At 29.8% G+C, this 23,472-nt stretch overlaps 6 protein-coding genes across 12 annotated transcripts; 4 read left to right on the top strand and 2 right to left on the bottom strand.

Moving 5' to 3' along the window:
• The first annotated feature begins 565 nt into the window (after positions 1–565).
• Polr3A (RNA polymerase III subunit A) lies at positions 566–5,528 on the top strand. The gene is made up of 7 exons (XM_035079911.1): positions 566–851; positions 965–1,100; positions 1,168–1,317; positions 1,380–1,715; positions 1,785–2,117; positions 2,200–5,136; positions 5,243–5,528. Exons 1-7 carry the CDS (start codon positions 808–810, stop codon positions 5,450–5,452), a joined length of 4,146 nt encoding a protein of 1,381 aa, XP_034935802.1. The 5' UTR covers positions 566–807; the 3' UTR covers positions 5,453–5,528.
• A 295-nt stretch (positions 5,529–5,823) lies between these two features.
• LOC118064941 (parkin coregulated gene protein homolog) lies at positions 5,824–6,901 on the top strand. The gene is made up of 4 exons (XM_035079899.1): positions 5,824–5,992; positions 6,060–6,372; positions 6,442–6,591; positions 6,676–6,901. Exons 1-4 carry the CDS (start codon positions 5,891–5,893, stop codon positions 6,834–6,836), a joined length of 726 nt encoding a protein of 241 aa, XP_034935790.1. The 5' UTR covers positions 5,824–5,890; the 3' UTR covers positions 6,837–6,901.
• A 15-nt stretch (positions 6,902–6,916) lies between these two features.
• On the bottom strand, positions 6,917–9,788 carry GlnRS (Glutaminyl-tRNA synthetase). The gene is made up of 5 exons (XM_035079898.1): positions 9,513–9,788; positions 9,083–9,390; positions 8,575–9,024; positions 7,087–8,497; positions 6,917–7,027 (listed from the first exon to the last, which is right to left on the bottom strand). The coding sequence occupies exons 1-5, from the start codon at positions 9,621–9,623 to the stop codon at positions 6,977–6,979; spliced, it is 2,331 nt and encodes a 776-aa protein (XP_034935789.1). The 5' UTR covers positions 9,624–9,788; the 3' UTR covers positions 6,917–6,976.
• Positions 9,789–9,910: 122 nt separating this feature from the next.
• Positions 9,911–14,027, top strand: LOC118064938 (zinc finger protein 271-like). 5 transcript variants are annotated; one of them, XM_035079895.1, is made up of 10 exons: positions 9,911–10,048; positions 10,186–10,903; positions 11,141–11,598; positions 11,676–12,141; positions 12,224–12,481; positions 12,555–12,797; positions 12,869–13,216; positions 13,293–13,462; positions 13,549–13,753; positions 13,830–14,027. In XM_035079895.1, exons 2-9 carry the CDS (start codon positions 10,550–10,552, stop codon positions 13,724–13,726), a joined length of 2,475 nt encoding a protein of 824 aa, XP_034935786.1. In that variant the 5' UTR covers positions 9,911–10,048; positions 10,186–10,549; the 3' UTR covers positions 13,727–13,753; positions 13,830–14,027. The 5 variants fall into 5 exon arrangements, with proteins under 5 accessions (XP_034935786.1, XP_034935785.1, XP_034935787.1 ...); XM_035079894.1 differs by having other exon boundaries at positions 9,922–10,048; positions 10,136–10,903; XM_035079896.1 differs by having other exon boundaries at positions 9,967–10,048; positions 10,543–10,903.
• Positions 14,028–14,737: 710 nt separating this feature from the next.
• Positions 14,738–18,196, bottom strand: LOC118064943 (structural maintenance of chromosomes protein 3-like). The gene is made up of 4 exons (XM_035079901.1): positions 18,057–18,196; positions 17,877–17,952; positions 15,398–17,804; positions 14,738–15,304 (listed from the first exon to the last, which is right to left on the bottom strand). The coding sequence occupies exons 1-4, from the start codon at positions 18,069–18,071 to the stop codon at positions 14,869–14,871; spliced, it is 2,934 nt and encodes a 977-aa protein (XP_034935792.1). The 5' UTR covers positions 18,072–18,196; the 3' UTR covers positions 14,738–14,868.
• A 183-nt stretch (positions 18,197–18,379) lies between these two features.
• gcl (germ cell-less) lies at positions 18,380–23,442 on the top strand. Of its 3 annotated transcripts, none has more exons than XR_004690121.1 (9): positions 18,380–18,712; positions 19,546–19,669; positions 19,742–19,838; positions 20,310–20,679; positions 20,736–21,005; positions 21,593–21,811; positions 21,990–22,080; positions 22,161–22,441; positions 22,937–23,442. XR_004690121.1 is itself a non-coding variant. In XM_035079905.1 (9 exons), exons 3-9 carry the CDS (start codon positions 19,625–19,627, stop codon positions 22,284–22,286), a joined length of 1,218 nt encoding a protein of 405 aa, XP_034935796.1. In that variant the 5' UTR covers positions 18,583–18,712; positions 18,940–18,941; positions 19,546–19,624; the 3' UTR covers positions 22,287–23,442. The 3 variants fall into 3 exon arrangements, 2 of the variants coding, with proteins under 2 accessions (XP_034935795.1, XP_034935796.1); XM_035079905.1 differs by adding an exon at positions 18,940–18,941 and having other exon boundaries at positions 18,583–18,712; positions 22,161–23,442; XM_035079904.1 differs by having other exon boundaries at positions 22,161–23,442.
• Positions 23,443–23,472: the final 30 nt, after the last annotated feature.

Below are 23,472 nucleotides of genomic sequence, written 5' to 3'. Positions count from 1 at the left end.
ACATTTGCGGCTAATGTTAGCATTGAATTGCAAATGATCAATCAACAATAAACTCCTATTTTATTGCAAAAAAAATTTGATACTTGATCAGTTTTAATTTTTATTATATTTCGTGTAATTAACAATTATTTTTTTAATAAAAACTTCAATTATTTCAGTATCGCGCAAATTGAACGTTTCGAAAATGAAACTGTTTCTAAAATTATTATTCATCTTTTCCAGTAGAGTGCCTAGCTTATCTTGTGCACAAATTGTATATATTTTCTGCTCTTCTTCCGGTTTCGCAATAAGCTTACAGCGCCCCCTGCTGGCAACTAATCGGCACTATGTACCAAAACCGGGATCACCATATTTCGCAATGGCGCGAAGTTTCAATGTTGTTTGTCAAAAAAAACTTTAATTTTCAATATAATGAATAATAATTTATAAAGCAAAATTTTTTAATAACATTACAATAATTTAAATTAAAATCTTTTTAAAAACTGTAAAAAATTTAATTTCAATACAAATTAAACGTATTTAAAAAAACTGTGTTGTTTACGTTCTGAATTGCAGCATGGCGATAGTTGTCGAAATCACATTGACATCAATCACGTGTCTTTAAAGCCATGCGTTATTCTGCGAGTAATTGTTGACAATTATTCTTGATATAGTGGTTTTAAATAATATTTATTATAATGATAGTATTTTAGTGAAAATTTTTTAAAATGATACAACATAACTCCGGATCTTAACTCATTGTTATAACATTGAGGTTAAACTCCACACTTTATTGTTTTGATAAATATCTAATTATTGTTATAAAAAATGGTTAAAGAACAATATCGAGAGACCGACATCGCCCGAAAAATGTACGTTAACATTATTAATATTTATTGATTTTATTAAGTATTTTTCATAATAATGAATGGAGTAAATTTTTGACTTATGCAAAAAGGAACTGTAATTCATAATAATTTTATAGATCTCATGTATCTTTTGGAGTTGATAGTCGGCATAACATAGAACGACAAGCGCATATCCATGTTGTGGCAAAAAATTTATATTCGCAAGACAGTCAACACACTCCAGTTCCTTATGGAGTATTGGATAGACGAATGGTACAATGATTTCTAATCTATTCTAAATAAAATAAGAGATAAATTCTGACTAAGTAATGAATTTTAGGGAACCTGTTCAAGTGTAACACCATGTGAAACTTGTGGGAAATCTTTAAATGAATGTATTGGGCATTATGGATACATTGATCTAGAATTACCTGTTTTTCACGTCGGATATTTTAGATCAGTTATTGGAATTTTACAATCAGTTTGCAAGGTATTATTTTACTATATTCCTTGATAAATCGACAATATAAAAATAATACATATTTTTTACAGAAATGTTCTCATGTAATGTTATCGGAAAAAGAAAAAACAACTTATTTAAATCGAGTTTTGAATCCAAACCTTGGATATTTAAGCCGGAAAGCTCTCAGAAAACAAATTTTAGAAAAAGCAAAAAAAACAACAACTTGTCCTAATTGTAAAGAGCTTAATGGAACAGTAAAGAAAGCTGGACTTCTTAAAATTGTTCATGAAAAATATAAATCGAAAAAAAGTAGCAATCCTATAGTTCTAGAAAAATTAGCTGAATACAGTACAGCTACAGAAAATAATAAAGAATTAGAAAGCATCATTGATAATGGCCTGGTGACTATGCTTAATCCTCTCGAGGTAATTTCGTTATCATTTTACCGAATAATATTCGTTTGAACAATTTACTACATTATATTTTTATTTTAGGTTTTGGGAATTTTAGAGAGAATTCCTGTCTGTGATATACCTTTGTTATTAATGAATTCAGATTGTGCGATGCCAAAAGATTTAATCCTTACTCGAATACCTGTTCCTCCAATTTGTATAAGACCCAGTGTATTATCAGATTTAAAAGCTGGTACAAATGAAGATCATCTGACAATGAAATTATCAGAAATAATATTCTTGAATGGAGTCATTAGAAAGCACAGACAGTCTGGTGCTAATGTACAATCTTATAACGACGCTTGGGAATTTATTCAATTACATTCTGCACTTTATATTAACAGTGAAATGTCTGGAATTCCTCTGAATATGCAGGTAACTTTTTTCAATCAATCATAACAATTGTTAATATATTCATTAAAAATATTAAAACTAATCTAGAAAATATTTTTAATAGCCAAAAAAATCAGGTCGAGGTCTAGTCCAAAGATTAAAAGGAAAACAAGGCCGTTTTCGTGGAAATTTATCTGGAAAACGAGTTGACTTTTCCAGTCGAACTGTCATATCACCAGATCCCAATTTACGAATTGAACAAGTTGGTGTACCAATTCACGTAGCGAAAATTCTAACTTATCCTGAACGAGTGCACCCAGCAAACATTGAACTTATGAGGACTTTAGTCAAAAATGGCCCTGATGTCCATCCAGGTGCTAATTTTGTCCAAGAAGGAAGAACACAAATTAAAAAATATCTTCGATATGGAAATAGAAATAAAATAGCTCAAGATTTACAATATGGTGATATAGTAGAAAGACATTTGAGGGATGATGATGTGGTTTTATTCAATCGTCAGCCGTCACTTCATAAATTAAGTATCATGGCTCATAAAGCCAAAGTCTTAGAACACAGAACATTCAGATTTAATGAATGCGTTTGTACACCATACAATGCTGATTTCGATGGTGATGAGATGAATTTACATTTACCTCAAACAGAAGAAGCTCGAGCTGAGGCTCTTGTTTTAATGGGAAATAAATCAAATTTGGTGACCCCTCGAAATGGAGAGCTACTTATTGCTGCAACTCAGGATTTCATAACTGGGGGTTATTTACTCACTCAGAAGGATACTCTATTAAATAAAGCACAGGCTTGTCAATTAGCTTCTTGTTTATTAGCAGGACTTGATGCAAACATGACAATTGATCTTCCAACACCAGCTATTTTAAAACCTTCCCAGCTATGGACTGGTAAACAAATTTTCAGTCTTATTTTACGTCCAAATTCATCTTGTAAAATATTAGCAAATTTAAAAACAAAAGGGAAAGCGTATACTCATGGAGAAGAGCTTTGCATTAATGATTCTTTTGTAATTATTAGAAATTCTCAATTATTAGCAGGGACTATGGATAAGTCTACTCTTGGTTCTGGGTCAAAACAAAATATTTTTTATGTTCTTCTACGTGACTGGGGAGAAGACGCTTCTACAACAGCTATGTGGAGACTAGCAAGAATGACAAGTTATTTTCTGATGAATCGAGGATTCTCCATTGGCATTGGAGATGTAACTCCAGGTCACGGATTATTGAGAGCCAAACAAGAACTGCTGACTGCTGGATACTCCAAATGTACTGAGTATATTAGAGAAATGGAGGAAGGTCGATTAACATGTCAGCCAGGTTGTTCTCCAGAAGAAAGTTTAGAAGCAGTAATCCTGAAAGAACTATCAGTTATTCGTGATCATGCAGGTAAAGCTTGTTTAAAAGAACTTCATCCGAGTAATAGTCCACTTATTATGGCATTATCTGGAAGTAAAGGAAGTTTTATAAACATATCTCAAATGATTGCTTGTGTTGGTCAACAAGCCGTTAGTGGCCATCGTGTACCAAACGGGTTTGAAGATCGTGCATTACCACACTTCCAACGGCATTCAAAAATTCCAGCAGCTAAAGGTTTTGTTGAAAATTCCTTTTACTCAGGATTAACTCCAACTGAATTTTTCTTTCACACTATGGGAGGTCGAGAAGGTCTCGTAGATACTGCTGTAAAAACTGCGGAAACTGGATATATGCAACGAAGATTAGTGAAAAGTCTAGAAGATTTATGCCTTCATTATGATATGACTGTAAGAAATTCTGTTGGAGATATAGTACAAATTGTATATGGTGGAGACGCTATGGATCCTACATATATGGAAGGAAAAGACTGTCCCGTTGATTACAAACGAGTTTTAGATCACGTTCGAGCAAAATCTCCATACAAAAATGAAGAAACATTAGATGGTCCAAGTGTAATAACAGCAACAAATGAATTGTTAAATACAGAAGAGTATTCTTGTTTAAGCGAAGAATTTAAACTAGAACTAACAACATTCTTGAAATCTATATCAAGAAAGATAACTCGACTGAGACATAATTTATCAGCTAAACTACCAGTTGTTCAACAATTGGAACGATTAACTGTTTCCCAATTGGTAGAATTTATTCATACATGTAAAGAAAAATTCATGAGAGCAAAAATCGAACCTGGTACTGCTGTCGGTGCTTTAGCTGCTCAGAGTATTGGAGAACCTGGTACACAAATGACATTAAAGACTTTCCATTTTGCTGGAGTAGCTTCAATGAATATCACTCAAGGAGTACCTAGAATCAAAGAGATTATTAACGCTAATCCCAAGATTAGCACACCGATCATTACAGCAGCACTAGTAGATGATACCGATCCTGAGTTTGCACGAAGAGTCAAAGGAAGAATAGAAAAAACAACTTTAGGAGAAGTTACGGAATATATTGAAGAGGTTTATCTTCCAGATGATTGTTTCCTTCTTATTAAATTAGATATTGATAGAATAAAGTTATTAAAACTCGAGGTAGATATTAATTCCATAAGATATTGTCTTTGCACTTCAAAATTAAAATTAAATCCAAAACACGTCAATGTAAAAGGTGATTCCATTTTAACTGTCACCCCCACTAGTGGAAAACACAGTTTAAATCATTCATTGAATTTATTAAAAGAATCTGTACCTGACGTCGTTATAAAAGGCCTTCCAACAGTAAATAGAGCGGTAATTCACAATGATGATTCGACTGGAACGACTAAATATAAAATATTCGTTGAAGGAGATAATCTGCGAGAAGTTATGGTTACTCCAGGAGTCCACGGAAATAAAACTACTTCCAATAACACAATCGAGGTTTTTAGAACTTTAGGTATTGAAGCTGCAAGAACAACGATCATGACTGAAATTAAATTAGTTATGGAAAACCATGGAATGAGTATTGACAGGCGGCATTCTATGTTGGTGGCAGATTTAATGACTAGTAGAGGAGAAGTTCTTGGAATTACACGACAAGGATTAGCGAAGATGAAAGAATCTGTTCTTAATTTAGCTTCTGTAAGTAATTCAAGTATTGATGATCTTTAGCTTTTATATACCTTCAAAATAACTAATTGTTTATCAATATGAATTCATTTAATGAAAAAATTATATTTTGTTTTAGTTTGAAAAAACTGCAGATCATTTGTTCGACGCTGCATATTACGGCCAGAAAGATGCTATTTGTGGAGTATCAGAATCGATTATTATGGGTATTCCAGTACCAGTAGGCACTGGAATTTTTAAATTATTACACAAAGCTGAAAAAGAAGAACCGAAGAAGAGAGATTTGATATTTGATGACCCACAATTTCATAAATCTATAGCTTCTTGATAAATAATTCCTGTAATTTTTTTATCAAATAATATGTCATTAAATACTTGCTGTAAATTATGTTTAAATATATTGATTTTAAAAATAATATAAGAATACGATTATTATTACTACTATGTAAGAACTATAGATTGACGTACTAGAAATGTTGCTATGGTGTCTAATAACTTGTTTGGCCCAAATTCAGTTATTATTCAATATTTATGCTGCAGAGTAATCATAATACTTACGAATTGTTCTCACTCCTCCGTTGTTAAATTCAGAACTCTCTTGCGATTTTGAATTAGAATAGTACATTTTCAATAATAGTTATCAGTCTTTTTTTTTGTGAAAAATTTAAAATGTCTATTTGTCAAATTATTTAATTTTGTTTGTATTTATTGTTTTATATGAAATAAAAATTAATAAAATTTTCTTATGCTGTGCTGATGCATCAAAATGGTTAATCAAAGAGAGTTTTGGGCTGAAATTCGACGAAACAATCCAAAATATGGCAAAAAACCAAGAGTTGTTCCCGCATTTACTATTCAAGCTCTTCAGGTATATAATTGATAATATTATGTTTTTTGAATTAATATTAATAAAAAACAATTCAACAATTACTCAGGACAATACAGTTGTAGCTAAACCACCTAAATGTAGCCTCTACAAACCTAAACCACCGAAACCATCAAAGTTTCGAAAATTCTATGAACGAGGACTCTTTCCCATTGCATTAGTAAATGACGGAACGTCCGTAACATGGAAAGTCAACATAGAAGATTTAGATTTCCATCATTATCTTCCAATGTTTTTTGATGGTTTGACGGAAACAGAACCACCTTATAAATTTCTTGTTGAACAAGGAATATCAGACATGCTGGAACATGGTGGACCTAAAATATTGCCGGTGGTTCCACAATTAATTATTCCAATTAAAAGTTATAGTCAAATACTTGCACGAAAACTAACAATGTAAAGGATGATAATTAAAATGAATTATTTTCCAGATGCTTTAAATACAAAGGTACCGGAAATAATTTGCACGACTATGCGGGCAATTCAACGTCTTGTGAAATCAGCAGATTGTGTTGGAGAGTCATTAGTACCATACTTTAGACAAATTCTTCCAATTCCTAACTTACTAAAAGACAGAAACTGTAAGTATTATTGTAGTCAATCAATGAAATAATTACAGATCAATGTTTTGTATTAAATAATCTTTTTTGTTTCTGTATAAAAAGTAAACCTTGGAGAAGGAATTGACTACACTCAACAAAGAGGTGAGAATCCAGCAGACTTAATTCAAGAAACTTTAGAAGTATTAGAAAAATATGGTGGTGAAGATGCTTTTATCAATATTAAATACATGGTTCCTACTTATGAATCTTGTATTATGAATTAAATAATAAAATTTCGATTCGTATGATAATACAATAATAAAACAATTCGTTTACAAAAAGACAGTATTCATACATCATTCAGTTTTTTTGAAAACTTGTATTGAAAAAATCATACAAAATGTTAAATAAGTAAATTTATTACTTATGATTTTCCGGCATCTTCTTTAAGAGTTACAGTTCTATTGAATACCAACTGAAAAAAATATTAATCAATTAATAATTATCATTAAATGTGAATAAAATAAATCTTACCTTGTTTGGTTGAGTATCAGGATCAACTGAAAAGAATCCTATTCTCTCGAACTGAAATTGTGTAAATGGTTTCGTAACAGAAGCCAAACTTGCGTCAATATAACCAACCACTTCTCTCTTACTAGGTGAATTTATATCACTTAAAAATCCATTAGGAACTTCATTAACATCTTCAGGATTTTTGTGCTTAAATAAGCGCTCATAGAGTCGTATTGATGCTAATTTTGGTTTTGATACCCAATGAATAAAAGCTTTAGGTTTGTTCTTATCACTCACAGGCTCCTGTCTAACGACTAGACCAGTTATTTTTCCCATTTTGTCTTTTTCAACTCGCATAAGATTTAATACAACTCCCGCATATTTCAATCCGACTGGTTGATTAGCAGTTAACCGTCTAAATCCTTTTTCTTCCTTTTCTTTAAAATCAGATGCTTCAATATAAACAATTTCATCAAAAGCAATTGTATGTTGACCCTTTCCCGCGTCAGTAGGAAAATCAGTAACATCGATTTTGGTGGGAATTTTTTCACCGAAATTAGAAATTGTTACTTTAAGTGGATCTATAACAACCATGTGTCTTGGAGCTGTATTATTCAAAACATCTCTCGCACATGCTTCTAATACTGCTGGATCAACAGTAGCTTGAGCTCCAGTAACTCCCATCTGAGCACAGAAATTATTAATTGCTTCTGGAGGAAAGCCACGTCTTCTTAAGGCAGTTAAAGTAAACAATCTCGGGTCATCCCAATCATTAACAATTCCTTCGCTAATTAATTTAGCAATTTTCCTCTTAGAAACAACTGTGTAACTAACGTTTAATCGGCCATATTCCCATTGAACTGGACAATAGAGATCCAATACATTGCAAAGCCAATAGTACGATGATCTTCGCGATTGAAATTCTTTTGTACATAATGAATGGGTAATATTTTCGATGCTATCACATAGGCAGTGAGTGAAATCATAGGTTGGATAAATACACCATTGATCAGCAGTTCTATGATGTGGAGTGTATTTTATTCGATAAGCAACTGGATCTTGTTTACCTTCTTCTAGGGTTACTTTCATTCGTAATGTAGCCTCTCCTTCTTCAAGCATTCCATTTTTCATGTCTTCGAAAAGTTGAAGACTTTCAGAAATCTTTCGCTCACGCCAAGGACTTGGAGGTGGATTGAAGCCTTTCATTTCTTCACTCTTCTGATGGCAAACATAAGCATGTCCTTTTGATATTAATTTTACTGCTAATTCGTATAATTGTTGAAAATAATCTGAAGAGTGAGTTATTGCAGCTGGCTTATAACCAAGCCATTCTACCATATCACGAATACCAGTGAAAAATTTTTCTTCTTCTTTCTCAGGATTTGTATCATCGTAACGAAGATAACATATTCCATCAAAAGCTGCTGCATATCTAATTTTTTTTAAAATCATAAAATATTTATTGTTTCAATTATTTGTTTGTGTATATTAAAAAATATCTTATCATACCCAAAATTGATGTTAATAGCTTTAGCATGTCCTATATGAAGAATTCCATTGGGTTCTGGTGGAAATCTTGTTCTTACTTTTCCACCAGTCACTTTTAGATGTTCTTGTAATAATCTATGTGTATTTGGAGTAACGACATATCCTTCAGTTTTATAATTTTCCCCAGGTTTATGAAAATGGACTTTAGTTTTCATTAGTTCACTTATAGTTTTTGCAGAATCTTTATTGTCTTCTTCATTTTTATTTTCTTTTTTTGCATTTTTTTCTTTCTCTTGGACTTTGCCTTTTGGTTGTTTTTGATTTTTTGGAGCAGGAAGTAAATCAGCCTCCGTTTTAGGTCCTAAAATATCTAATAATTGAAGATCAACTTCATTTTTCACAGCTTTGCCATCTGCCCATTTTAAAGTGGTCCTTATTTCTTGCATCAACGGACCAGCATTGAATCGATACCTGGATAGTATTTTTTGAAATAAAAATTACATCATATAAAGACAAAGTAAAAATTTACCTTTTTTCTTTGATTTCATCTAGATGTTTCTTGATCAATTTCTCAACTTCAGCTTCAATTTGTTCTGGTTTTACAACAACTCCAACTCCACAAGCTTCTTCAAATTCTTTAATGTTGATATCTTTATTAACATTAGATAATAAATAACTTAATGCAGCGTCAACTCTTTGAGTTGTATCTAAACTTTTTAAGACAATTTTCTCAGCAACAAAAGACAGTTTGTCAATTATTTGAGCTTTGATTTTCGAAGCCAGATGGTAAAGTAATACTCCAGTTTCTGAATCAATATTATCATTGTGTTTCTTCGCCTAAAAATTTGTTAAATAATTTAAAGGACTTTTAATAAAATAATAAATTGTGTTTTAGTTTATATCATTGATTAATTAAGATAAATTTCATTGAAAAATATAATTCAGGTTATGAAACTTACTTCCAAAATTGCAATTTTCAAGTTTTTGGAAACTTGAGTATTTTTTAAAGTTTCTTTAGCTTTCTGTTCACTTAATCCAATCGATTGAAATAATTTTACATCATCCTCCATTATTTTTTATTTGAATAATAATAATTTATGTATTGAATTCCCTTAAATACAGTTAACCTCCACCGAAAAATCCTCGTGAATTCGAAAAAGTGATTTAAAGGTTAAGAATTGAACGCGTGTGCTTTGATGTTTGTTTCATCATGTAGTTACTTGATATTTATTTATCAACTTTCTTTTATCATTACTTGCAACTTAAGTATAGATAATATCAAGTAAACAGTTTTTACTGATAAAGACGATATAAAATATAATTTTATTTCGACAGAAAATTGTCAAAAAATTTTTCAAGAAAATAATAAATAAATGGATTACATTGATCGTTTTCATCATAATCTTTCATGATATTTTTCTGAACTCTGTCCTATAGATGAGTTAGGGATTATTTATGATAATTTTTGATTAAAGTCTCAAAAAACTCCAGATTTGTAAGTAAATTTGTAAATCAAATAATTGAATCATTGTATGGAAAAAACATTTTTAATAATTAAATAGAAATAATCCTAATTGTGAAGGTGTATAAGTGACATTACTGGCCTAAATTCGAGTGTGTTGGTTTCATCAGGTGTAAGAACCGGTTCTTCAGTTCACCCAGATGTCGTTACACTTCCAGAAGAGTGTGGACTCGTGGAGATTGTCTACAAGTGAATGATGAGAGTGTAGAGTGAAAGTCAAAAGAAGAAATGTTTAGTTTAATTTAATATATTCAATAGATAGTCAATAACTTTTTAATTAATCATTTTTATCATTCTGGTGTAGATAAAAATGAATCCCACAATTCTGGAAAGTTCGGGTACAATTTCAATCACGTTGCTATGCTTAAAAAATAACCTTATTCCTAGTTCACCTTCTTTCAATTGATGACAATCTTTTCATATACTATTATTATTATTACTACATCGATTGTAATATTTTTGTAAAGTATTTTAATGCTGAACTTCATAAATCCACTTAAAATGACTCCACAACTACATTGGGAGAACTCATGCAGATTATGCTCTGAAGAAAAAATAGAAATGCTAGAAATATTTGGAGAAGAAGGTCTTCGACGACGTGTAGCTCAAAAGTTACGAGTCTGTTTACCAGTCATGGTATATAAAAGTGACCCACTGCCAAAGCAAATCTGTCAATTTTGTGCTGCAAGACTGGATGATGCTTATGAATTCAGGGAACATTGTCTTAATGTTTACAAAAGTATGCACTTAAAGTTACTGACTAAAAAGAATTTAAATTCTGTAAAAATTTTCCTGGATGCTATGACCAATTCACCAGATCCCTGTCAAGTAAGTTATTTTAACATTTTATACATCTCAAAATTGAAGACACTGAAAATAATATTAAACTTTTATCTTAAAAGAAGATGTCTTCATTTCTGCATTCTCCTTATGTAAAGTTTTCAACAGACTTATCAAATAATAATAATCATTGAAACTAAAGTTAATCAACCGAAATTATAAATAATTAATATTTATTAACTACAATATTTCCACATTTTTCCTGATGATTTCTTATTGTTCTAGGTGCAACTGTGTATGATTAAGCAACGTGCTCCTCCACCATTGGTTCCTTTACCACCAGCATCAATTTCATTACCTCACTCACCTAAACTACTAGATACTCTAGAAATGAAAGAGTCCAATGATAGTTTGGATTTACTGCCAGAATTGCCATGTGAAGTTGAAATAAAAGAAGAACCTACTGATCTAAACACCAAATTAGGTTTCAAACCAGAAACTGAAAATAGTAACCAAAGTTTTATTGAAGAGAGAAATGAAGATAATCATGAATTTAACGATTCACAAATAAATAATTATAGTAATGATACTAATAGCTCAATGGCAGAAGATAATGCTGAAGGAAAAAGTATTTTAGAACGTGTATTAACAGGAAATTTAACTATTAACGATTGCAAGGATTTAAATCCAAAGAAAAAACTTAGCTCTGAATGGTGGTGTTCACCATGTAATTGTTATTATAAGTAAATATTAATTTTTAAATATTATATTAATAATAAAGTGTTAAAATTGTTATTTATTAATGATTTTATTTGTGCAGGACGAAGGAAAGCCTTGTGAAACATATGCAACTCTGTCCAAGGAAATATGGCTGTGGAAAATGCTCTCTTATATTCAAATCGGTAGAGGAATTAGCAAAACATGAAGGTAAAGATCACTTCAAAGTTACATTAGATTTTGATAAATCCGTTAAGGAATGTCATCAATGCGATCGTGAGTTTGTAAGCTGGGAGATGTTGAGGCACCATCGCCTACGTGATCATCTCGCTGGCTCTATTGAAATCGGAACAAATACATGGTGTTCTCTCTGCAATCGATTTTTTCCAAATGTAGAATCGTATCATAATCACAACCAATTGCACGACGAGGATGCTCTCTTTGATGATGCAAACATTAAAGAGCCAAATGATGATGAAGTGCTAATGCAAGAGGATGGGTCGGATAATATAAAACGTGAAAATTTTGGCGAAAATAATAAATCTTTGACATGTCCTACTTGTGGCAAGGTACTTTATTTTTCTTCAATTCATTAGAAATTTTTTCAATAACTTTCTGTTAATTTAGATTATTACTGTTATTTTTATCTAGGTATGCACCCAACAAAGTGCGCTCTCCAATCACATGAGAACTCACGAGCCTAAGAAGCATAAATGTGATATTTGTGGTAGATCTTTTGGACTGTTTATTCGATTAGCAGCTCATAAGTTGAGTGAACACAATCAACAACCATCAATTTCTTCGGTCATGGCAAGTGTAGAGCAAGAAGAAGCTTTAAATGCTGAGAGAGAAGCAAGAGAAGCTCGAGAAGCCAAGTTAAAATATGATCGATGCCGAACATATTCTGAAGTATATAGTTTTCTTGCACCTGATTCTAAAAAATTCTATCAATTATTTTTAAAAAACTTTTTACCTTTTCTAGACTGTAAACGATGATAAAATTATTCCTGATCGACAGAGGCCAGCGAAACGTAGTGCTTCAGCAAATTTAAATTCTTCTAAAACGGTTACACGTTGTGGAATTTGTCAACAGTGGTTCAATGATCATACAACAATGTTAGCTCATTTGCAAACTCATTCAGATAATTTTGTTGTTAAAAACTTCAGTTGTAGCTTGTGTACAAAAAGTTTTAAAGAAAAATGGCAATTACAAAGACATGTTAAAGTAAGTAATAAATATTCTTAATGTAGAGTATCTATGTAAAATTTTTTTTAATTCATTGTTTTCAATTTCAGTTGTCTCATAAGCAAACAAAAATATCTACATATGAATGCTCTGTGTGTCATAAAAATTTTCCAGATAAAACTCAACTTGACATTCATGAAAAAATTCACGTTGTAGATAGAACTTATCATTGTTCGAAATGTAATAAGATTTTTTTCAAGGAACTTTCTCTTGCCACTCATCAGTGTACAAGATTACCTGTATTCAACAAAAGAAATTCATCTGCGAAATGTAACTTTAATCAGAAAGAACTAACTCCGACCGAAGATGAAAAGAAGTATAAATGTCCAAAGTGTCCATCAATCTTCAATACTCCACAGTTGAGAAACTTACATGTGCGAATTCATGTAGAACCGAAGGTACGATATCGTAAATTCAATTTTTCAAAAGTATTGCTAAATATTACAACTGAATAATTTGTTTTGAATCGAATAGTTACCACAACATGATATGGATGTTGATAATGAGAATGAATCAATGCCTAAATTAATACCAGAAGCACATGTTGGAGATTCTATTTCTCTATTTGAACCAAAAGTTGAAATTAGTGAAGAGCATAGTCTTCCCACACCTATGAAAAGAACATTAATACGAACTGCTGGCGGGTATAATAATATTTAATGTGTATTCATTAATTATTTTATGGATAGCTACTGTTTTATTTAAATTTATTACCATATTTTGTATGAAGATACCGGTGTGGAGTATGTCAATCGCCATTTGTTCTTCGAGAATTGGCTGTAGCACATCTTAGATCTGCACATCCTGTCATGCCTTATCAATGTCCATATTGCAAAAAACGTTTCACAACACAGTACACATTTACTCATCATATTAAAACTGATCATCCAAATAAGTCGGAGAAATAAATTATAAATACAAGTGGTACCTTATCGGTAAGAATTGAATAATATCAATAGAAATCAATTTGTATTATTTATATTCGATTATTTTATTCATTAAAAATTTCAGGTTTTTTTAAGAAAACTGAAATATCTTCTATATTTTCATATAAAAACCAATGTGAACTTATGAATTTATAAGTATCGTTGAAGAAAACGAAAAAATTATTATTCAAGATATTAATAATATTTATAAAAAATAATTTATAACTGAAACAGGAAAGACTCAAATTATATTTTTATAAATTTTCACAAATATTCAGTTATAAAAAATAGCAGATATTCTATAATGAAAATAATATATACATACTGTGAAGTTATTATTTATAACAAAAAAGAATTTTCATAAATTACATTCTCCTAATAAAATTCTACTCTTATAAATAAAGGTATAATCTTTATATTTTCATTGAAATTAACTTGTTATTGTTACTGTTATCGTTCCTACTATGTATAAAAACAAACGAAAAAAAATGTATAGAGTCCATGAGTTTGATTTTTTTCCGTAAAAGTTACATAAACGTTTGGAGTTGCAATAATTCTAATGTCGAGTGGTGCAACTTCAAAATTTTGAGATACTAACACAGTATACATTTGAAAAATGTAGTTTATCGTGTTCCACTTTTGAAAATAAAAATAATAGATGAAAGTTTAAAAATTATAGGGATTATTTGAGATTGATTAAATAAAAAGATATCAATCCCTATTTATTTAGTGAGTCATGTGATTGCTGGAAGAACTACATTAGGCACAGCTTTAAAAACTATTTCGATGATTCGCATTATCTTGAGAAGAATAAAATGCCATTTCTAGACTTCTCAATTGGTAAAAGTAAAAGTATCAAATTAAAAAAGCCTGGTAATTCCAATATAAAAATATTATTTATTAAATATCAAGCTATTTATAGCATATTATTAATAAAAAAAAAATAAATCTAAATTCTTATATAAGTTAGTTTACCATTAATTCTTTGAATGCCTTCTGCCTTTAGATCAAGAATTCAAGGCAGATGTTTAAGGACGTTTTTCATAATTTTTAGTTTGACAATAACAATAGAGTTTCTTACTTACTAAAAGTTTTTTGATTAAGTTTACAGGATATTTTGAGTATCAATCAGAATCCGTATCAGTCACTTCGATAATTTCATTTTGTACTCGCTCTTCTAACAATTTCTTTTTCTTAGCAGCATAAAGAGTTGTTACTTTTAAACAAGCATTACCACACTTTGCAAAAACATTTTTTCTTACATGACGAATTAGTAACATATCTTCTTTGTCATTAGGCATTTGTTGGCTTATTTCTCGTATAGCTATTGGGTTTATAATTAAATCTGGAGGACAATTTTTCTTTTCAGCTAAATCAGCTATAGTTTTCGTAAGAGCAGAGTAACATTCGTCTTCGAGCTTTTTAATAGCTTCGTTAGTTTTTTCGTTGAGTTTGATGTTTTTTATTACATTCAGAGCTTGTTGCATATTCAATCTTTTCCGATAGCAAGCTGATGGATTAATTTTATAAAAATGATCACCAACTTCAAGTATTTCGGGCCTGCAACAGAAAAGAAATCACAAGTATTTAAAAATTTTAACTTACATATAATGTCGATATTTTATTATAAGGCAAAATCATCTTATTACTTACTTGGAAGTAGTTAAAAAGATTTGAGACTTAGAACTCATCTCTTTTAAGATTGTATTCAGACTTTGTCGATAAGTACATTGAAGAACTTGATCAATTTCATCACACAAAATTATTGGTTTTGGAGAACTTTTCTGGATTGCTAAAAATAAGGCCAGTGCTATTGTGGTTTTTTGTTCATCTAATAGCTCATCTATATTCTGTATTGAATGATCTTTGGATTTAGTAAATTTTATGCTAACTCCAGTGTAATCATTAAGGTTTACGTTTTTAGCTTGATCAACAGTATATTCTCGATCATTAATAATAAAGATTAGTTCTGCATGGCCATGAGGCATAAATTTTTGAACAATATTATTCAAATTATCATTAATAACAGCAAGCTCCTGATATACTTGTAATTCAGGATTAGATTGTGATTCGCTGAATGTTTTACGGATTTCATTGTATTCAGATTGAAAATAATTAATCTCATTTATGCTAATTTCCAATTTTCGTGCTTCATTTTTTTTAAAATTTTTACTATCTGTCAATCTTTTTATTTCCTTTTTGATCTCTTCGATCTCCATTTGCTGTTTTTTTCGTCTTTCACATTCTTTTTTCAACTTCTGCACTGTAGATTCTAAATCTTCAGTTTGACTTTTGATCTGACTATTTTCTTTTTCTTCTTTTTCAGTAGTTTCTTGTATTTTTTTTTTCAAATCATTCTTTTGTTTTAAAAACTTTTTTATTGCATTCACCTTGAAACTTATTTTTTGGTTGAATTCGATAGCTTTTTTTTCTTCTGCTTTCCATAATTTGAACAAATCTGTCGTTGAAATCATTAATTCTTTGCATCTACGATACTCTTCGACAGTTATTTCTTCTTGATCAGCATTGCATAGTTTTAATTCTAACTCTTTAACTCTTGTAGATAACTTTTCTACAAAATTATCTTCTTCTTTATGTTTATCATCATCACTTGAAATCGATTTCAATTCAGATTCTCGTTTATTGAGCTGTCGCTTCAATAATATCCTACATTCTACACGCTCCTCTTCCTGCTCTTTTAGTATATTTTGTTGTTTCAAATATTGTGAAATAGTATTATTTAAAGATACGATTTTCATTTTCTGAAAATGTAATCTTGATTTGTCTGATACTTTTTTTTTCTGTGCTACAATTTTTAATTCATTCCTTGCAGTTTTGATTTTTTCTTGAAGAATCTCTAATTCTTTCAAATTGTTTCCCCGTAAAGTTTCCAAATTGTCTAACTTGAATTTTATCAACGAAATTTGATTTATTAACTCAATCTTTTCTTCATTTCCTTCTTCTAGAGAATCTCTTTGCCGTTTTCCATATCCTGGTTCTTTTGAAAAAGATTCTTGCCAATCTTTCATAATCTTGTCAATTAGTTCATCTTTTTTTTCTTCGTTGACTGACTGATCTTTTGATAATTTTACACGAAGACAATCCAATTCCCACAATTCTTGTCGATACTTTGTTTCTAACTTTTCAATATTGGCTGTAAGTAAAGATAATTCCGATTTCATTGATTCAACTGTTTTCTCTTGTAAAGAAATTTTTTCATCCAAAGACTCTAATTCCTGATTTGTTTTTTCCAAAGTACGTTTTTGTTCTTTGTTATTGTTTTTACTATTAAATATTGATATCTTTAATGCAGCTTCATGATTCCGCAATTGATTTATTGTTTCTGTTAGTTCTTTTTCTATATTTGTGAGAAATTGGAAATTTGTATTGTTTTTTGATAATTCTGACTCAAGTTTCTCGAGTTCACATTTTAGTTCTGCATACTCCTGTTTTTCCTTTTTTTGGTTTTCAAGCCGATCTTTCAATTTCTGTTCGAGTTGTGAAAATTTTTTTTCTATCCATGTTAATTTTTGTTCTTTTTTTTCAAGCTTGTCGTAACATTCATCGTCTTTTATCATTTTTGTGTCTCTCATTTTAACCAAAGTATCTGATCTATCATTTTTACACTCTTCATAACTAATCGTATCTAATAGTAGTTCTAATCGTTTGTTATTGGATGCAGTGGCAAATTGTATAACTTGATCTTTTCTTAAAACTGATAAATTAGTAAAAATATTCATTTCTAAGATTCGAAGTAATTCTACGAATTCTTCTCTTGATATTTTCTCAGAATTAACATAGCCGAATTCGTCAGGAATACCATATATGTAATGATCCGTCTCGCTAGTAGTAAGTCGCTGTATTGAAAATTTTTCCGGAAGATTTTTGTATGTTTTTTCTGAATTATCGAAATCAATTGTAACATTAATCATCGGGTAAAATACAGTTTTATAAGGGACTAATTCATTAAATTTTTCTTTTTTTAAATTTGCGCATTTGTTGTTGAATACAAATTCAATTACTTCAAGCAAATGTGTTTTACCAGAACCATTTTCTCCAACTGAAATAAATACTTACATTATTATCATGTAATACTTAAAACTTATTTTCAAAAACGTAAATCCATTTGTACCTATTATATTAATTCCAGGAAAAAATGGGCCGAGATGTGCGCCTCCATTAAATATTTTATAGCCCTTAAGTGTTATCTAAAAAAAGTTTTCGCTAAGTACACAGTAAACAAAAATTAACAAAAGTATAACGAAAAATAAACATTAATTAATTAATGTAATGATTAACTATTAAGCATTACCTTTTTAATAATCATTTTTCATAATTTATTTTTCTTAGAATTATTAAAAAATATATTTATAACAATAAATGGTTATTTGGTTTTGCTTAGTTTCTTTTCAAACGCTAACATCAAACTGCCCGTGAATGTCTTTGTTTATCTCATTTCTCTGGTGTAAGATCTGTCAATAGAGTGGGGGAGTAGTCTTTGCGTCATTATTCTAGTTCCTTTACTAAAATTTGAATCATTTGGCGCCACTTTCTTCTAGGAACTTTTATTGTCCAATATTGTTACTGAGGTAGGGTTTTTTAATTGGCACCCATGCATTCTTGTTCCGACTTGCATGCATCGCGCAGTCGGAAGAATAATGTTTACATTTTGGTGTAGACGATATTTACCGAGTTTATGTCTTCCTTCGCGATTTGTTTGGTTATCAAATTATGCTATTCATTGCAAAAATTTTATAATGAAATCTTAAATATGATAAAATAATTTATCTTATTGTGTTGTCATAGTAATAAAAATCTAAAAATGGGTGGTTATGTGAGTAAAATTGCGTGGATGTCAAATGTCGCAGTTAATTCTGTTTACCGCGGACGAAAAAGAAAGTGTATTGAAGAAGATAATTGTGATTCAGAATCTGATTTCATCGATAAAACGCTACAAACACCAAAAAAGTATGTAATTCATACAATTTATATGACATTATCTAATTGACGTTTTATCAATTATTATCATTTTTTCATTTTGTTGATAATATTTACAGCCTCGATTACCTGTTTAGAATTTATTCCAACAATTAATGTATGAATCATCAACCTAATATTTCAATGAATTGTAATTAATTTTATTATATAATAGCCTTTGAACTAACAGCAATAAATGTTCAATTAATTAATTCAAGAAGTTCGTTAATTTTAGTATCTAATTTTAATCGCAATAAATATGATTAGTTATTTTACTTCTTTTTTGTAACGGTGATGTCATAGGTTTAGTCGTTATACGGGGTACATAATCGTCTTTATGGCATGTAATATCACTATTTTCAGCAGTAAAAAAAAAGATGAATTTCAACTCTGCTCCGATAAATTTGTGCTACCATACTCACATTGCTTCGTCTTATTTTATCTCAGTCCTAATTTTTTTTCGGTTACTTATGAATAATCAAATTTAATAATTACTCTTATTCTGTATTATACATACGGCTTACAGCCGCCTGAAAGGATCTTGTTGTCTTCTTTGTATTTTGTCAAAAAAAAAAAAAATAAATAGCCCTTTTTACTACATGCTTGAGTTTTGTTTTATGTTACGGCATATTCTGGTTAGGATTAAAAATCTCAAGTAACAACATCCTTCAGTTATAAATATTACTTGAATGGATTCATTTTTATTTAACTATCTAACTATTTATGATAGGGCAGGCATTAGCTATCGAGACTTTTCAAAGTCCTTATCAGTACCAGGAACACTTAATACAATTCTTATTTTAACACTTTTTACTTTTTTTCAGAAGAAAATTACTGACGACTGCACAATATATATACAAAACTCTGTTTCAAGAAGAAAAAGGAAGTGATATAACGGTCTCTATGTTAGGAAGACCATGGAAATTGCACAAAGTTTATATAAGTCAAGTAAAAAATAAATTTTTCTCAAATTTTATTTTGTGTTGTTTGCCAATTACTCACTTTGTATTTTTATTTCAGAGCCCATATTTCGCTAGTATGTTTTCTGGATCATGGAAAGAAACAAATGAGAAGTTTGTTAGTGTAGAAATTACTGATCCTAACATAACAACAGAATGTAAGACATTTAATTTTAATATATTTCATCATTTAATCAAACGTTTTACGAATTGCTTTAATAGATAAATATTTTTTTATTGTATAAGTTGGTTAGAAAAAATATAGATTACTAGAACGTTGTTTTCAACAATTTGAATTATTATGACTATTGAGAATGAAAGTTTTTTTTTAGCTTTTATTTTAAAAATTAGCATGTTGTTAAATATCCAGCTCACTAGTTTCTCGGTGCATTGAAAAGTGAAAGTTTTTTTGTAGATTCACACATCTCGTTGTGATTGACCTACTTCTTTATATTTAGAAACCACTGTCCTTTTGTAGTTATGCACCTTATAAGTATTTAAAACATTCAATTATGTTCTATTTAATTGTAATTATAGGCTTAATGATTTACTATAGAAAAAATATTTTTTATAAATAAAAATGAGTAGAAATTGTAACAAAAATGAATTGACAGCAGATTCTTTTTTAGCTCTATCAATTGTTTTGGGATCATTTTATCAAGATGAGGTGAGCATAGAGCCAAAAGACGTCATATCAATCTTAGCCACATCCACATTATTCCAGTTACAAGGTTTAATTGACCAATGCACAGAAATAATGATTGAAACGACAAACATTAAAACTGTCGTTCCTTACTACAATGCAGCAGTGTGCTACGGAGTTCCTAGTGTAAAAGCAGCTGCAAAAAGGTGGCTAGAAGTTAATTTATTAGGATACGGATGGCGATATCCTTCTTTTCTTAAAGAAATAACTCCAGAACTGATGGTTGAATTGATAGAAAGTCCAGAATTGGTTGCTATGCAGACTGAATTTTGCACATACATGATGCTAAGAGAATGGTAAGAATGATAATTATTCAACTGAAGCTGACGTCACTTATCTATAAATATTGTAGGCTTTTCATTCACATACAAAATAAAGAAGATACTGGAGAAGTAGACGAATATTTTAAAAAACACTCATGGACTGAACCACTGCTTGACACACCTTTAGGAAAACAATACGCAGGACCATTTAAAGCTTTACGAATGAAATATTTATTACTTCATGATCAAGATGTTAAAATTTTATACAGTGATAATTTAATTCCCTCTGAATGGCTTCATGATGCTTATAGAGAACAGTGGCTACATTTACTCCGAATTGATGCTAACAAAGACCGTGGGTGAGTGTAGAGTTTATGTCATATTGATACCTATTCAAGCAGTAATTATTATATTTATACCTTTATTTCCTAACCCAGATTCTTCTTCAATCTCCTGTACATTGTGTCCTTGTACCCATTTCGACTGTTTACTTCTCGGTACTTTGAAACTTAACCATTTGAAAGTTTTTATTGCACTAACAATGAAAAAAAGATTATTCAGATAGTTTAAGAACATGATTTATTGAATACATTTATTCATTCGAATGATAAATAATTGATTTAATAGACTGAATTACACTTGAATCCATTAATTAAATTTCAATTTATTTTAGAATAATAAAACTTTCTCAGTCTACTTATTTGATTGATCTTGTTTGAATTGATACTAAAACTTTTGTAAACTCTTAAAAAGTAGTTAAGTTAATAGATTGATGCCATTTAAAAGATAAAAAGATGATTGAAGTTGAATCAAAGATAAATTTCAGTGAAATCAATTATTTCTTCATTTTTGAACTACAAAAATTGATGTATCAGTTTAGTAATTAATTGGCTACTCTAAAGGATTTATGGCGAGTATTAACTTATCTTCGTTTGAAAATTTATAGACCAAGAAAAATGACCGAAGAGGAATTTGCTAAAGAGTGCTTTAGGTGCGGACGATGTGTAGAAAAACCCGGAGATCATTTGTGGAGATGGACGGCATTTCATTTTGGATTGGATTTAGTTGTTTATCTTGATATCACTTCACTGAGAATACGAAGAAATCATCGGATTGATGTAGATCACATTACTGCAAATCATAGTAAACGTAACATAATAATCAAGTAAGTTTTAAAATATTAAAAATTTTAATTTATAAAGACATGTTTAAAAAAATTATCAATTTTGTTGAAAACCCAAGTTTTGTGACTTAATACATCTAGCATAGATTTTTTTAATTTCCCATGTTTTTCATTAAAAATATTCAACTGATAGTAATAATAAATAATTTTTAATTTTCAGAATATCTCTAATTTCATTAGACGAACAAAGACAAATTAAACATTGCCAAAATTCAGGAGTGCTCAGACTTTCTTTACATAAAAATGAAGAGGTGAAATATAATAATTATTCATTAATTTTGAATTAATGTATTTTTCTATAACGTCTTAAAATTATCTCTTACGATTGCAGAAACAAGTTATGTCTTTAGACAAACAATTGACTTACCCGCTGTATATATCAGTCAATATGCAAGTGGTAACGCCCTTCTCTGTACCAGAAGAAGATAAATCGACAGTTGTAACGACAAATCCGTAGTCAATAAAACCAGGATTTCCAATCAAGCTCAAATTATTGTCATGAGTGCGATAGTGCTGGAAACACGTATTCACCATGGTTTCATTGCTATTCTAGTCTTGAAAGTCACAGAGAAACTGTTATGGTAGAATTGACCGAATAAAAAAAGAAACGAGGTAAGAAAACAAATTCTAATTTGTACTGTAAACTCTATTTTTGATGAAGGGGACATTAGTAATGTATCAAAGATATTTTTTTTATAAATATTTATTTATAATAATTCTATCGAATTGTTAAACATTTTCTACTATAATTCGTAGAATTAAATAAATCTCTTACGTAGACTTCTAGTCTTGCAATCAAATAAAATAACTATTCTGCTTATTCTTTACTGTTATTGATCTATTTGAGATTTTTGTATCCGAAAAATGAGTGTCAATAGAATATTACATCAACGTAAATTAGTAATTATTATTCTCATGTTAAGGTAAATTTTTTTACTCATAAATATATTCTATTGAAACTAACATTGTTTCATGTACTGCAATGATATTGGAAAAGAATGTGTTCAAAGAAAATATTAAATTAATTTGAAATGCATCATTCAAAAAAATAATTGATTAACAATAAGCATAAAATGACAGAGAAATTTCTATTAAATTGATTTCTAGAGTCAAAAATTCATCAAGAGGTCAAATAAAAAAATGCATTCCGGCAGAAATTAAAAAAGCGTGTCATAATATTAAGGGTAAGGGAAAATAATAATTAATATAAATACTTACTATAATCTTACTACAAGTATGTGCCTTCAAAAATATTGACATAAGAAAATTTTGTATCTGCAGCTGAATAATTTGAATTTGGTAAACGGCCTTTTTATGCATTTTGAGATGTATTTCACTTATTTTTTTTTTTATTATTTCTACCATTATAATGAATGTACATTATCGCGGTTGTGTACTTTATGATGAATATTTGTTGTAACTAATAGAGATGCTATTATTGTTAAGCCTCATTCTTTCCAGTTCAATGGAAACAAAGTTTAAACAGCCAGTTATTTTGATTGTAATATACAATATTTTTTCAAGCTTCCTCAGGGCTGTGACTTTGTATTTTGTACCTGTCATTGATGTATAATTAGTATGCAACAATAAACTTGTCATACAGTCTGGTGGAATATATTAATACGCTTTTTAGAATTCTCCGG

Source organism: Chelonus insularis, unplaced genomic scaffold, assembly GCF_013357705.1.
Source record: "Chelonus insularis isolate UGA/USDA-ARS -01 unplaced genomic scaffold, ASM1335770v1 contig_260_pilon, whole genome shotgun sequence".
Lineage (NCBI taxonomy): Eukaryota > Metazoa > Arthropoda > Insecta > Hymenoptera > Braconidae > Chelonus > Chelonus insularis.
This window is presented reverse-complemented; position numbering and strand designations above follow the sequence as displayed.

What these genes read in the sequence shown, in the direction of transcription:
- Polr3A (XM_035079911.1), top strand. Translation starts at nt 808, where the DNA reads ATGGTTAAAGAACAATATCGAGAGACCGACATCGCCCGAAAAAT. An exon ending in TTTTACAATCAGTTTGCAAG is followed by an intron (nt 1,318 to 1,379) that starts GTATTATTTTAC and finishes TATTTTTTACAG; the next exon opens with AAATGTTCTCATGTAATGTT. An exon ending in CTATGCTTAATCCTCTCGAG is followed by an intron (nt 1,716 to 1,784) that starts GTAATTTCGTTA and finishes TTTTTATTTTAG; the next exon opens with GTTTTGGGAATTTTAGAGAG.
- LOC118064941 (XM_035079899.1), top strand. Translation starts at nt 5,891, where the DNA reads ATGGTTAATCAAAGAGAGTTTTGGGCTGAAATTCGACGAAACAATCCA. An exon ending in ATTAATTATTCCAATTAAAA is followed by an intron (nt 6,373 to 6,441) that starts GTTATAGTCAAA and finishes ATTATTTTCCAG; the next exon opens with ATGCTTTAAATACAAAGGTA. An exon ending in CTTACTAAAAGACAGAAACT is followed by an intron (nt 6,592 to 6,675) that starts GTAAGTATTATT and finishes CTGTATAAAAAG; the next exon opens with TAAACCTTGGAGAAGGAATT.
- GlnRS (XM_035079898.1), bottom strand. Translation starts at nt 9,623, where the DNA reads ATGGAGGATGATGTAAAATTATTTCAATCGATTGGATTAAGTGAACAG. An exon ending in TGAAAATTGCAATTTTGGAA is followed by an intron (nt 9,391 to 9,512) that starts GTAAGTTTCATA and finishes ACAAATTTTTAG; the next exon opens with GCGAAGAAACACAATGATAA. An exon ending in CTGATACTCAACCAAACAAG is followed by an intron (nt 7,028 to 7,086) that starts GTAAGATTTATT and finishes TATTTTTTTCAG; the next exon opens with TTGGTATTCAATAGAACTGT.
- LOC118064938 (XM_035079895.1), top strand. Translation starts at nt 10,550, where the DNA reads ATGCTGAACTTCATAAATCCACTTAAAATGACTCCACAACTACATTGG. An exon ending in GATGCCGAACATATTCTGAA is followed by an intron (nt 12,482 to 12,554) that starts GTATATAGTTTT and finishes TACCTTTTCTAG; the next exon opens with ACTGTAAACGATGATAAAAT. An exon ending in TTAATACGAACTGCTGGCGG is followed by an intron (nt 13,463 to 13,548) that starts GTATAATAATAT and finishes TTTTGTATGAAG; the next exon opens with ATACCGGTGTGGAGTATGTC.
- LOC118064943 (XM_035079901.1), bottom strand. An exon ending in TCCTGGAATTAATATAATAG is followed by an intron (nt 17,805 to 17,876) that starts GTACAAATGGAT and finishes TATTTATTTCAG; the next exon opens with TTGGAGAAAATGGTTCTGGT. An exon ending in ATCTTTTTAACTACTTCCAA is followed by an intron (nt 15,305 to 15,397) that starts GTAAGTAATAAG and finishes TTTCTGTTGCAG; the next exon opens with GCCCGAAATACTTGAAGTTG.
- gcl (XM_035079904.1), top strand. Translation starts at nt 18,567, where the DNA reads ATGGGTGGTTATGTGAGTAAAATTGCGTGGATGTCAAATGTCGCAGTT. An exon ending in TCCTAACATAACAACAGAAT is followed by an intron (nt 19,839 to 20,309) that starts GTAAGACATTTA and finishes ATTCTTTTTTAG; the next exon opens with CTCTATCAATTGTTTTGGGA. An exon ending in CTTTACATAAAAATGAAGAG is followed by an intron (nt 22,081 to 22,160) that starts GTGAAATATAAT and finishes TTACGATTGCAG; the next exon opens with AAACAAGTTATGTCTTTAGA.